This window comes from Rissa tridactyla, chromosome 1 (assembly GCF_028500815.1).
Source record: "Rissa tridactyla isolate bRisTri1 chromosome 1, bRisTri1.patW.cur.20221130, whole genome shotgun sequence".
Classification (NCBI taxonomy): Eukaryota; Metazoa; Chordata; class Aves; order Charadriiformes; family Laridae; genus Rissa; species Rissa tridactyla.
In genome coordinates this window covers 168,842,571-168,852,672 of record NC_071466.1, presented here as the reverse complement: position 1 = coordinate 168,852,672, position 10,102 = coordinate 168,842,571, and the positions used below count along the sequence as shown (strand labels likewise).

The 10,102-nt window shown below is 48.1% G+C and overlaps 1 protein-coding gene across 1 annotated transcript; it reads left to right on the top strand.

Moving 5' to 3' along the window:
• Nucleotides 1-8,683: 8,683 nt before the first annotated feature.
• On the top strand, nucleotides 8,684-10,102 carry SNRPF (small nuclear ribonucleoprotein polypeptide F). The gene is made up of 4 exons (XM_054213493.1): nucleotides 8,684-8,837; nucleotides 8,971-9,096; nucleotides 9,351-9,415; nucleotides 9,986-10,102. The coding sequence occupies exons 1-4, from the start codon at nucleotides 8,835-8,837 to the stop codon at nucleotides 10,050-10,052; spliced, it is 261 nt and encodes an 86-aa protein (XP_054069468.1). The 5' UTR covers nucleotides 8,684-8,834; the 3' UTR covers nucleotides 10,053-10,102.

The window sequence follows — 10,102 nt, the reverse complement described above, 5'->3', positions numbered from 1 at the left end:
TTTGAAGAAAGGCATTTCTGTGGTGACACGCTGCACCCAGCACATACAGCTGGGCACTGCCCCAAGAAGTATGAAAGTCAGGGCACTGGTAATTTGGGAACGGTTGGCATAAAACCAGCGTAAACAGCTACAGCGATGCTCTCTCTCCTGGATTTGTATCAGATGTTGCTTGTTGAACCATGGGATTTTGAGTTATTTTTGCCTTGAGCACGCTGCAGTCTTTTGTGCTGTCTGCCTGGTGTGTCTGGTTCTAACCCAATGACCATCCCCACGGTTAATTCCTGGTCCCTACAACCCCCCCTATCTCGGGTGGTCTAAGCCCATGGGGTTTGTGGGGTCTGAGAAAAGCTTGCCCATCTACGCGAGCTTGGACTCCTGCCTGTTTCAGGCACGCAATAAGATGCTCAGAGGTTCTGGTAGCTGCCCAGAAACTGGCTGTGTGAAAGCTTCTCCTCCAGTCTGCTCCATGGGGAAGGTTTGTACGTGTATTTTTGACTTTACAGCAGACCTTCGCCACTCCCTGGCCCTGGAAAGGCCCTCACAAAAGGACCACCACTTTAGCGGAGAGGCAGAAGTCACCGGTCTCTGATGCAGGGCAGCAATCGCTGCCTCCCAGCTGAGATGTGGGCCCTGGGCTCAGGTTCAAGTCAAACACGAAATGCAGACGTTGCCTCTGGAACATTTTCAGAGTACAGGGGGGTTGGGGATTTTTTCTGTCTGCAGCCCCTTCCTGGAAATGAGACTTTCTGGCCCAGCTGCCCCAGGATCAGCTCTGGCTCCCCTGGGAGAGGTGCAAACAGCAAGTAGCCCAGCAGACTTTGCAGAGGCTCCAACCCCAAATCTCTCTTCCCTTTGGCTATCACAAAAATACACGTATCTGGCCAAATTAATAAAACCACAGTACATTCAAAGCCTCACAGTGTAATGGAGGGAATTCAGGATGCATTTGTCCCTACAGCTGCTAGTCAGCCTTGATGAGTCACTGGTTTCTTTGGGGCCTGGGGTCCTATTTCTCTGCCTCATCTCTCCAGAATATTGCTTGGGCTCAGACAGAGTTTTCTAAGAAGTTCAGGAGCCCTGGATTTAGCTCCTTCTTTTAACCCAGCAGTGCTTCTCTCTCTTACTTTCTCCTCTACAGCTAGTTTCCTTCTGCTTTTTCCCTGAAATAGTGAGGGAACCTCTCATATGACATCTACCAGATCTCCCTTTACCAGAGGTCCCCCAGTGACCCGTGTCCCTATCTGGCTGCCCTGTGGCCTAAACACTCCTTCTTCCCCTTCTGACCCACAAGATTCACTGTTAAAAATTACTTCCCTCTGTTTTTCAGTTTGTCCAAGAGGGCTTCAGCATGGATAAAGGATTATAGAATCATAGAACTGTTAGGGTTGGAAGGGACCTTAAAGATCATCTAGTTCCAACCCCCCTGCCATGGACAGGGACACCTCCCACTAGATCAGGTTGCTCAGAGCCCCATCCAGCTTGGCCTTAAAAACTTCCAGGGATGGGGCTTCCACTGCCTCTCTGGGCAACCTGTTTCAGTGTCTCACCACCCTCATGGTGAAGAACTTCTTCCTAATGTCCAGTCTGAATCGACCCCTCTCTAGTTTTAATCCATTCCCTCTAGTCGTACCATTACCCGACATCCTAAAAAGTCCCTCACCACCTTTCTTGTAGGCCCCCTTAAGATACTGGAAGGCCACAATAAGGTCTCCTCAGAGCCTTCTTTTCTCCAGACTGAACAACCCCAACTCTCTCAGTCTGTCCTCATAAGAGAGGTGCTCCAGCCCTCTGATCATCCTCGTGGCCCTTCTCTGGACACGTTCTAGCACGTCCATATCTTTCTTGTAGTAGGGGCTCAAGAATTGGATGCAGTACTCCAGGTGGGGTCTCACGAGAGTGGAGCAGAGGGGGAGAATCACCTCCTTCGACCTGCTGGCCACGCTTCTCCTGATGCAGCCCAGGATACGATTGGCTTTCTGGGCCACTGGTACACACTGACAGCTCATGTTGAGCCTCTCTTCCACCAGCACCCCCAAGTCCTTTTCTTCAGGGCTGCTCTCAAGCCAGTCACTGCCCAGCCTATATCGGTGCTTGGGATTGCCCTGACCCAGATGGAGGACCTTGCACTTGGTCTTGTTGAACTTCATGAGGTTGGCATGGGCCCACCTCTCCAGCCTGTCAAGGTCGCTCTGGATGGCATCTCTTCCCTCCAGCGTGTCAGCCGCCCCACACAGCTTGGTGTCATTGGCAAACTTGCTGAGGGTGCACTCTGTGCCACTGTCCATGTCGCTGACAAAGATGTTAAACAAGACCAGTCCCAGTGCTGATCCTTGAGGGACTCCACTTGTCACTGGCCTCCACTTGGACATGGACCCATTGACAGCCACTCTTTGGGTGCAGCCATCAAGCCAGTTCTTTATCCACTGAATTGTCCATCCATCAAACCCATATTTTATCAGCTTGGAGACCAGGATGTCATGTGGGACAGTGTCAAAGGCTTTGCTCAGGTCCAGGTAAATGATGTCAGTTGCTCTCCCCTTGTCTATCAATGTTGTGACCTCCTCATAGAAGGCCACCAGGTTCGTCAGGCATGATTTGCCCTTGGTGAAGCCGTGTTGATTGTACCCAATCACCTCTTCGTTATTCTTCTGCCTCAGCAGTGCCTCCAGGAGGATCTGCTCCATAATCTTACCAGGCACGGAGGTGAGACTGACTGGCCTATAGGTCCCTGGTTCCTCCTTCTTTCCCTTTTTGAAAATGGGGATTATGTTTCCCCTTTTCCAGTCAGTGGGGACCTCACCAGACTGCCATGACTTGTGGAATATAATAGAGAGCGGTTTAGCAACCTCATCCGCCAGTTCCTTCAGTACCCGTGGGTGTATCCCATCAGGTCCCATGGACTTAAGGTTTAGAAAGGTTTAGAAACTGTTTTTTCTAAACACTATTAAGGTTTAGAAACTGTTGTTAGGTTTGTACCACCACCACAACTGGAATTTCAGCCATGGCTGGAAGCAGAAGGACAAGAGAAGATGCAGACGAGGTCCTCTGTTAAAACACAGCTTGCCACCTAACATCGAGAGCCTCCAACTGCAGCCAGATTTTCTGAGCTCTGCTCAGACAGATTTCTCAAAACACCAACTCTTGAAGCACTTCTGTGATTTGGAGCCAGCTATTAGTTTCCATTAAGATGTTTGTGTGAAAGCAGAGTTTCCAAATTCCTTCTGCACAATGCTTGATCCCCGCTCTTTCTGACACACACAAGAATGCCATTTTATTATTTATACAGATCACTTTGTTTTCCTCAGCACATAATTTCAATTCCAATTCATTAATGTCAAAGCATAAAAGAAACAACATAAAGCAAGAAAAGTTTGCCAAAACCAGAAGATAACAGCTGATAATTAAGGAAGTCCCATTATTTCTTGGCAAAGGAGCCTGTGTTTTCAGAGACACATTCTTAAAGGGCTTCCCATTAGTGTAGCTGCATGATTTGCATGAATACTATTTGCACCAACAAATAAAGGTTTTCAATATGCATAAAAGGAGGCTTTAATGTTCCCTTAATTTCTGTACAATACCCATCCCATGCCCCTTCTCGCTGGCACAGGCCAGCCTGGTGACAGGTTCACAGCAGGGACACTCCGGCAAACCTCCTGGGGTGGGGGGCAAAAAATTTTTGTGACACCATCAAGATCTGGGCTTTTGTTAGCATATACCTGCCACCCCCCAAACCTCATTTCATACCTACGTCGCTCCGCAGGCAAAACTGCACACAAATCCTTCACCCAAGAAGAAACACTGCGTTCCCTTCTTCCCAAGCTCACCTCTGCCTCCTGCACTGTGAGCCCTTCACAGCAGGATCTCTGCTCATTGGGCAAGTCCACCTTAAAAAGACTTTTGCATCTCGCTTGTGTTTCCTCACATTAGTATGCCAGCCACCACCAGGCACACACAGCTGATGGCAAGTCTCTCTTGGATTTCAGGGTTCCTCTGTGCCCTTCCCTTAACAGAATCACGGGCAGGGATACTTCCCATTAGACCAGGTTGCTCGAAGCCCCATCCAGCCTGGCCTTGAACACTTCCAGGGATGGGGCACCCACAACTTCCCTGGGCAACCTGTTCCAGTGCCTCACCACCCTCATGGTGAAAAAGATCTTCCTGATATCCAAACTAAATCTACCCTCTTCCAGTTTGAAGCCATTATCCCTTGTCCTATCACTAGGACATCACTCAGCTTGTTCCAAGTGTTGTTCAGCAAGACCAAACATCTATCCTAGGCTACAGCCGTGCAACAAATGTGAATGTGGCAGCATGCGGAGAGAGGCATGTTAGTTGGATCAAACCTGAAACAGGTTGACCAATTTTGTGGCTCCTGGCACTTGGATTCTGCATACCCACCTCTGCAGCACAGCTTGGCTTTGGTTTGGCTGATGATCCTAGGATGTCAGAGAGAAATTAAAAACCTCTCTTCTTCCGGAGCCTGATGTCACTACCTACTGGATAATAAAATCATAGAATCATAGATTCATTTAGGTTGGAAAAGACCCTTAAGATCACTGAGTCCAACCGTTAACCTAACACTACGAAGTCCACCACTAAATCATGTCCCTAAGCGCCATGCCTACACATCATTTAAATATCTCCAGGGATCCCAGTCCTCATCCACAGTGAAGGTCTGTGGTGGACAGTTATTGCCTCATTCATGGAGATTTGATCAAAGATGATGTTATTAAAATGACAATCGACAGAGAGAGGAAAGATATTTTACCGATAGTGATCTCTGGGAAAATGCTGCTTGACGAGAAACTTATTCTGGCAAAGCCCCAGAAGGTCAGGATTATACCTCATGTGAGGTCTGTTGACAATCCACACATACTGCCACAGCAGTTCCCAAGTCACCAAGAGCTGATAACTGATACAGATCCTTTGCACATACAAAAAATTTGTATTCCTTATTGAAAAAGATTTGTAGACAAAATTTCATCAGATACTTTCTACAGAAAATTTGTGGGCATGAGCAAATTTTCCATTACAGTATGATTTATAATGGCAAATCTTCCATTATGCCCATTGCTGAAGAAAAAATAAATTTATTTCATTGCAAGATTTAGGCTGAGTCCTAGATATTCTTCACATTTCAGCAGTATTGCTACAGCAGCAAAACTCTCCAAGGGTGCACACAGCCTCAAAATCCTTCTAGGTCCGTAAGCGTGATAACCACTGCATCCCTAAGTAGTTAGAATAGAGAGCTTGTCAGAAATCAACTCCTGGTCTGCACAAGGCTACTTAACAACTGTCCAGCTTAGACCGAGCCATCATTTCTCCTCACATTTTCAAGAACCAGACACTGGCAAGGAGGAGGAAGGAGGATGGTACATCTTCACCTGGGATAGGTTCATATGGGGAGAGCAACGGGTTCTTACACTGCTTTGTCAATTATGAACCCAACAGAACCAGAAGCTGAGGCTAATTCATTGCGTAGCTGGGCTAACTCCGTGCCACTACACTGGATTTTAATGCAAACCTGTCCTTTGAAGACACCTTCTCCTGGTGGACCTTCCTTTTTGTTAACTCAACTCTCCCCACTCTTAATTCAGGGCTATGCCTTCACAGCTGCTTTAAGTTCTGTGATTGTAACTGATGCCCATCTCATGGTGTCTTTGGTGTGATGGCAAAGTTGATGCTGCTGCTACCCCAGTGGAGATGAACTGCGTGGTATCAGAAATAACTCCTTTGATGTGGGAGAAGAGCGCAGCAGATCAAAATCCCATTTACACTGGGATATCACTAGGAAAAGGCACTGGATGGTCATTAAAGTGCAGTCGAGAAGCTGGAACATGGGGTAGCTCTGAAAGTTTCCTTAAGAAATGTGTTTATGGCAGGCAGAAGTGGGGGTTATTGCAGGGAGTTCCTGTCTCGGCAAACTCCACTCAATCAGGAAATATTTCTGGGCAGCTCAGCTTTCTCTCAGCAATGTGAGGGTACAGGGGCTAGCTCTCTCTGCCTGGCATTATGGTGACATGGAGTCTTAATGATGTCGGTGAGCATTTGCGCTTACAGAGATAACGACATCTAGTAAGTCCCTCCACCAGAAATACTGCTGCCGTCAGATGCCCAGCTGCTTAATGTGTTTCCTTAGGAACAGAGTGTAGGCAGTCGTGCTAAATTCCCACCCTTGAGTCGTAAGAGAAAATCCTATCCATCCACCCAAGATCTAAGGTTTGGATTAATCTATGACAAAAACTCTTTCCTGTTCATTTCCTGTTGAGCAGCAGCCTAAATACCCTGAACCACAGGCAGAAAAGAATGCGAACGATTACTTCCCCTATTACAAAGGGAAATACAAAGAGGACAAAAGGTGAACTTCACCCCTGTGCTGAAGGTCAGGAGAAGACCCGCGTAAGCAAACTGTCTCTGAGTCAGAATGATTCAGTCAAAAAGGTAAACAGCAAATTCCTCAGAGGGGGGGAAAAAAGGCAAAAGCTATTTTGTTTCCTGATTAACCAAGTTATCCAGTTAACTACATCAGATGTAGTCACGCATTCTGTGCTTTCAGTGCTCCTTCCTTCCCGACCGCCACACAAAATTGCTGCAGACCCAGTCTACAGCTGATGAGATTACTGACGCGTGATTTCATGCACCGATTATGAAACCAGAAGTCAAGCACTCCGGCTCTCTGACTTCTATGCCGATATCTATGACCCTGGGAAATTCTTCTGTTTTTTGATAACTTTATAACAACTGGGCTGAAGTATTTACTCATCTGACAGAGGAACAGAGTGTATTAAAAGGTGAATGTAATTGCTTCTGTATTTCTTGGTACACAAAAAGTTTTCCCAACATGAGTAGGAGGTGTTGTGATCAAAATTGGTTCAATATGTAAAAATAAGAAGTGCTGTTTACAGATAACATACCAAACCTGTTATATTGCCATTCACCGATATACATATTTATCCTTGGCAATTGTCAGAAAAGTGCAAAAATTACTCCCACAATATGATTTTATCCAAGACACTCACTCTAAGCTCATTGTGTTCTGACACATTATACACGTCATCACTTGAAATCAGCTGTTCTTTACTCCAAGCAGCATGAAAAATTTTGCTATATATACCATTTCCCATTGTGTTCATGCTTTTCCTATATAGGCTTAACACAGGCTTCCTTACAGAAATCTTATAACTTAGTTACTCTTTCAGCTGGCCCATAGTGAGTCTTACTACCAGAAAGACTATTAGAATAATTTTGATGTTGTATCTGATGACCATCCAATACACTCTAAAAGAAAACCACACTCATTTCTGGTGATCATAGAAACAAGTATCTGAGTGCACTTTCAACACTAGTTTTAATACTAGTTAAAAATAATTACAATTCCAACTCTTATTCACTCCTACCCATCCGTAAAGGTACCACAACCACTGTGCATGAGCACAGTCTGGATCTGGAAAAGACTGGTTGTTGAGTCAACAGCATTAAACACTCAGATTTAAGCAGGTGATGATGGTTTTGCTTTCAACACTAGGGTACCAGACTGACCTTTGGAAGGCAAAGTGCACAAAAAAATGTAACAGTTCTGTTACAGCAAGGTTAGTTCCCAAATGTATGTTTTCCACATGCAGCATCTAATACATTAAAGATGAAGGGAATAGGCTGTATGCAGGAACACAAATACACATTGTGGCATTTGATGACTTTAGACATAGAGTAGTAGAAGACATTAGTATAGACATGACAAATTACTAAACAGTACAAACGTTGGTTCAACATATTTGCCACTCAAAGGTTAAGAGTCACAAATTATAGCTGCAGCAGAACTGACATTTCGTGAGTGTGAGCAGGCTGATGCTCTCTAGAGTCAAGAGAAGCTCCAGCAACTTCACCTGTGAGTCAAATGAGACTGAGTAGAGCACTCGCGCATTGGCAAGGACATCGCTTATGCGTCTTATAAACTCTGCGGTTTTCTATCCGTGCGTGTGGAGTAACGAAAACATACTGGTCCGCAAAGTTATTCTTGAACACAAACCGATGTCGCCACACTTTCACCGCCCGCAAGGCTCGCAGTAACATCGGGAGAGTGTATCAGAGGCCTCCCGTTATGTGCCACAGCCATCGTGCCAGCTAAGCACTGCCACCTCGTGGGGATCTACCGGTATAAAGAGAGATGGAAACACACAGGGGCTAACTGCTGCGCAGCTGAACACGGCCCTCAAAACTGGTAAATCGCGGGGCGAAAAGCAAGCAACACCCTGCTGGGAAGGACACGGACACACGCACGCTCCACCGCTCCGAAGCCGGGCGTCCATTCCGGGCCGGGAGGGCAGCTGCTGCCCTGCCCGTCCGACCGAAAGGCAAAATAAGCTCGCTGCCGGCTGAGAGGGAACAAAGCCGGCCCCCTGGGGCCTGCGGGGCTGGGGGTCAGCGAGGAGACCGCAAGCTGAGAGGGAGGGAAAGGCCTGCGGCCTTGAGGCGCGCAGGATGGCGGCCGCCCCCGCCATGGCAGCTTCAAGCGCCCGGCAACGGCAGCACCACCCCCGCCTTGAAGAGCACGGCACACGATTGGTTGGGACAGGTGGGAGGGCTGACAGCCCGGCCAATGAGAGAGAACACCCCGGAGCAGCCCAGCCAATGGGCAGCCCCGGTTGTCGCTTCGCGCGTGAGGGGGCTGCCGCAGCCTATCGGAAGTGCGGCTCGGCGGGGGTGAGGGGTGAGAGGTGAGAGCGGCGGCGGCCCCGGAAGTGGAAGCCCGTGAGCGGCGCTGCCTCCCATTCTCCCGCCGCCCGCGGCGCGCACGAGGGCTTCCCGCCAGCGCTTGCCTGCCGCGCGCCGCCGCCATGGTGAGGGACGGGGACGGGGATGGGGGGCACGCGGGCGGCGGGAGCCGCGGCCGTTAACGGTCCCGGGGTGGGGCGGGAGGGGCGGAGCGGAGCGGGTCGGGCGACGGCGCTGACCTGGTGCTCTCCCCGGCAGAGCCTGCCCCTCAACCCCAAGCCCTTCCTGAACGGGCTGACGGGGAAGCCGGTGATGGTGAAGCTGAAGTGGGGGATGGAGTACAAGGGCTACCTCGTCTCCGTCGACGGCTACATGAATATGCAGGTGAGGGGCGGGGCGGCGGCGCAGGGGCAGGAGCCGCCTCGGGGTTCCCGGCGAGGCACCTGGGGCGGAGGGGGGCGCCGGGCCCCGGCCCCGGCGGAGCGGGGGGGCAAAGTGAGGCGCTTCTGAAGGATCGGCGGTGAGAGCGGGGCCGCTTTGCCGCCTTCTGTTCGCCCACTGCCGAGCAAAACCGGCGTGTGCTTTGCGAAGCCGCTGCTGTTATAACCGTTCTGAGTCTTGCTGGTTTTCTTCCTAAGCTGGCAAACACAGAGGAGTATATAGACGGCGCGTTGTCTGGACACCTGGGTGAAGTTTTGATAAGGTAATTGGGGTATTTATGACAGAGGAAGGGTTGCTTTAAATCTTCTTATCACCTGTGTTAAAACTTGTGTTGCTAGGTGCTGTGTTTTTTGTGTAACTAAGACGCTAAGTGTCAATGTAACTCTTACGTGAAGGCTATGAGATCCCTACTGAGGGGAGGAAAAATTAATTTTGAAATATTTTTAAAGTAGTATTTACAATCCCTGTTTCAGATTAATTAAATACTTTAGTTTTCCAGATTATTGTACATCTATTAATTCCTCGGCATGAGTATATTAGTGTATTGCTACTGAAAACATTTTGCATGCTTGGAACTAAACTTGACCATAACTGTTAACTGAAGAGTAAAAATTTCTTGTACAGCATTGTCAACCAGTTACTGCTTTTATAAGCTTGAGGTTTTTGCACTTGTTATGAACCTTGCAGAAAGCTGCACAAGGTGAACAGCAATTCCTTAGGCGGAATTTGGCTGTTGCCAGGCTACACTCAAGAAGGGGAATGCATAAAGCGGTGTAGTTAAGGGGTGGAAAATTAAAACATAGTTAAGGGAACTCTTTGTTTTTATTTACAGGTGCAATAATGTTTTGTACATCAGAGGTGTGGAAGAAGAGGAAGAAGATGGAGAAATGAGAGAATAGGTGTTTTGTATATCTGGAAATAAACTTTTTTTGTTTTGGTTTTTTTTTCA